Source organism: Solanum verrucosum, unplaced genomic scaffold, assembly GCF_900185275.1.
Source record: "Solanum verrucosum unplaced genomic scaffold, falcon-dt-bn FXZP01000085.1, whole genome shotgun sequence".
NCBI lineage: Eukaryota > Viridiplantae > Streptophyta > Magnoliopsida > Solanales > Solanaceae > Solanum > Solanum verrucosum.
The window spans coordinates 1,993,607-1,996,791 of NW_026019839.1; the positions used below are offsets into that span (position 1 = coordinate 1,993,607).

Genomic DNA, 3,185 nt, shown 5'->3' on the forward strand with positions numbered 1-3,185 from the left:
TTTAGTTAATTGTTGTGACGTAGCTACAAACATCAATATTCAAAAATGGTTCTCCAAAATCAACTTGGGCACCATCAAGCATTCTCTCATGAACACAACCACTATTCCGCGGAGAGCAACCATGGACAAATGATGAGGCCTTTCACCATGCCATTTTCTCAGTCTACTCACAATAATCACATGATGGTGAACCAACACAGTGGCGGATATTATGGAAGCAATGGCCACGGCCATAGCAACTATGGAAGTCATGGCCATATGCCACATGATTCAACAAACTTTTCAAGTAGCACAAGCATGGTCCATAATGATGGTGGCTATGGTAGTGGAATGAACCAATCATCCCACGCCCATATGTCGTCCATGTCCATGGGACATCATGGAGGTCATGGTCATGGTCATGGTCATGGACATGGACTAGGTTATGGTGGAAGCCACCAAAATAGCTACAGTCAGAGCCAGAAGGTCAACTGGGCTCTCAAGAATTTGGATGACTAAATTTGACACATATATATAATATGTGGTGAAACTAATATTGTGTGTTTGTGGTAGTTACTTTGGCTATATGTAGCACAAAGGTTTGCTACCTAAATAAGTAAACAATCTGCTGCTATCTTAATTTATATTATCTATGTATCTGCTTTATCATTGACTAAAATGATGAATAATTAAAAGTATGTTTATGATTAAAATGATTTGCATGAAATTACTTACGATTTTATCATGTCCAGATACTCAATTGAAACAAGTTGTAATTTAAGTATTTAAATTGAAGGAACCATTGTATTCATGCACTCATAAATCTATGTTCTCTACAGTTCTCCACTATTTCAAAAAATTGCTTGCAACACCTCTATTAATTTGTAATAGTGCAAAACTTATTTTAACTAATTAAGACTAAAAAACATATTCCTATATTATTTAGACCAAGAATCATATTTAATGAATTAAATGAATATCAAATACTAAACAAATTTAGTTTCCTACTTCAATTTTGAATTATTCATCCAACATAAATGAAATTTACTGACACTACAAGAAAAGTGCTCATTACATGAGAATTTACCTAGGGATAATATAGTAAAACCCCCATGTAATTTGATTACCTGCGAATTTTCTTGCAAAACGAAATCCGATGGAAAAACCTTTGTAGGTAACTCTTACTTGCGGATTTATACAAGCCCTAGGTAATTTATCTGGGGAATTAAAATCCCCAGGTGATTTACTTGCGGATTTATCCGCGATAACTATCGAAAATTCTTGCAGATTTTTTACCAAAATTTCTTATAAAAACAAAATTTCTTGCGGATTTTCATAGAAATATTTCGCAAGTGATTCCCCATGAAGATCCCCAAGTAAATCCCTAGGAGTTTGGAGATGAAATTTTGTGAAACAAAAGGAAATTTCTTGCGGATATATATGGAAATTTTGCTCAAGATAATTCCTATGAAAAGAAACCCGCAAGAACCAACAAAAAACACTATTCATGTTATATATCATTTTCATTCAACAAAACACAGAATTCATAATTCCTATGAAAAGAAACCCGCAAGATCAATAGTCTATGATTCTTAAACATACATAAACAAGATACAACTCAAATTTGAATCCTAAAACTATCTCAATCCTCATTATAGTTGCTTTCATTCACGTTATCATGAGCAGAACCACTGTCATTCAGGCTATCAGAGTCTTCACCACTTTCATTCTCATAAGCTTGATTGTCTTCTTGAGATGATTGCTCATTTGAAGATGATGTGTTGTATACATGTTTCTTCAATAAGTCTAGTTCCTTCTCCATCCTCTTTTTTTTGTGACGCTCTTTCTGCAATTGAGCATATAAGTCAGCATTGAAAGCATTTGTCTGAGCTTTAATCATCTCATCAATTTCTTTCGATAAAGTCGATGTTGATTGTTTAGACGATGCCTTTACAGATCAACCTAGGGAGCCAAGACCTTTAACTCTTCCTTTTTTTCTTTCCACCAAAATTGCACCCAGATATCCATTATTGTTAATTGAAAAGATTGACCAGCTGAATTAGTTTCTCCTTCTGCAGCTGATGCACTTTGAGAAGCTAATAATTCTTGTTTCTTTCTTTCAAAAATATTTTGCATCAAAACAGGTTATTTGAGACAATATTTAATGGAAAATATTATCTCAAACTTAAAGATAAAAAGCAATATATATGATGATAATTCATGTCTGTAGACTATAATGCAACAATTATATATGGAAAGATTTAGATCTATTCTAATTTCTGTTACCATATTCATTAAGCTACAGTGGTAAATAGGTTTACATGCTTAGCTCAATCTAGGTCACATCCCTGGAAATTTAACTATGATCAGGTCACCATAGGCCTATTCTGATTTTTGTCCATATCCATTCAGCTACAGAGGTAAAAAGCTTTTCAAGTTGTAATCACCTAGCTAAACAATGCTAATGTTATGTCCCTTTGGGAATATCCAATAAAATTGGTGGGAAATAATGCTAATCTTTTATGCAAGTCAATGCAAAAGATAACATGGTTTAGTATAAATACTCGGTATGGTAGGTATTTACTGTTTCAAACAGGACTTGTTGTTTCTGAAAGAAATACAACATTACTCTTGATTAGCTGAAAGTTAAAATTTAAAGATATGCATAACGTGGAAGTTATAATCCACATATATATCGGTACTGAAAATTGCTTGCAATATGTAGATGCTCGCGGTAGCAGTACCAACATAAGACATATAGTAGAAGCTTAGTGTATGGTATGCATATCGACCACAAAATTCAAACATGTGTTAGTTATAAACTCACAAAGGAGATCTAAATGTAAGCACAGTAACTGTGGACCTTCCAACTACATAAATATACATGACATGTTAACCTATATATAATGAAAAGCTAGCTCCTGCAAGTTGTTGAGCAGACGTACGTGTAGTATACAGATTCAAGACACTGCAATGTACAAACTAAAAGCCTGCAAAGAGCCCTTGAAGCAACAAAATTTGTTGAATTGGGAAGCATTGATAACAGGACTGCATGGAGCAAAAGGAAGACAGTGGATCTGATGCAAGCCTTATCTTGAATGATTGCGCGCATAAATTGTTTTGAACCAATGTAGATCAATATATATTATCATCACCAAATGGAACTAGAGGTAGGACTGAAAAAATATCTTTTAATAAAACTATAA

General features: G+C 33.8%; 1 protein-coding gene across 1 annotated transcript; it reads left to right on the top strand.

The window, feature by feature from the left end:
• Positions 1-692, top strand: LOC125815414 (uncharacterized). The gene has a single exon (XM_049494879.1). It carries the CDS (start codon positions 46-48, stop codon positions 496-498), a length of 453 nt encoding a protein of 150 aa, XP_049350836.1. The 5' UTR covers positions 1-45; the 3' UTR covers positions 499-692.
• Positions 693-3,185: the final 2,493 nt, after the last annotated feature.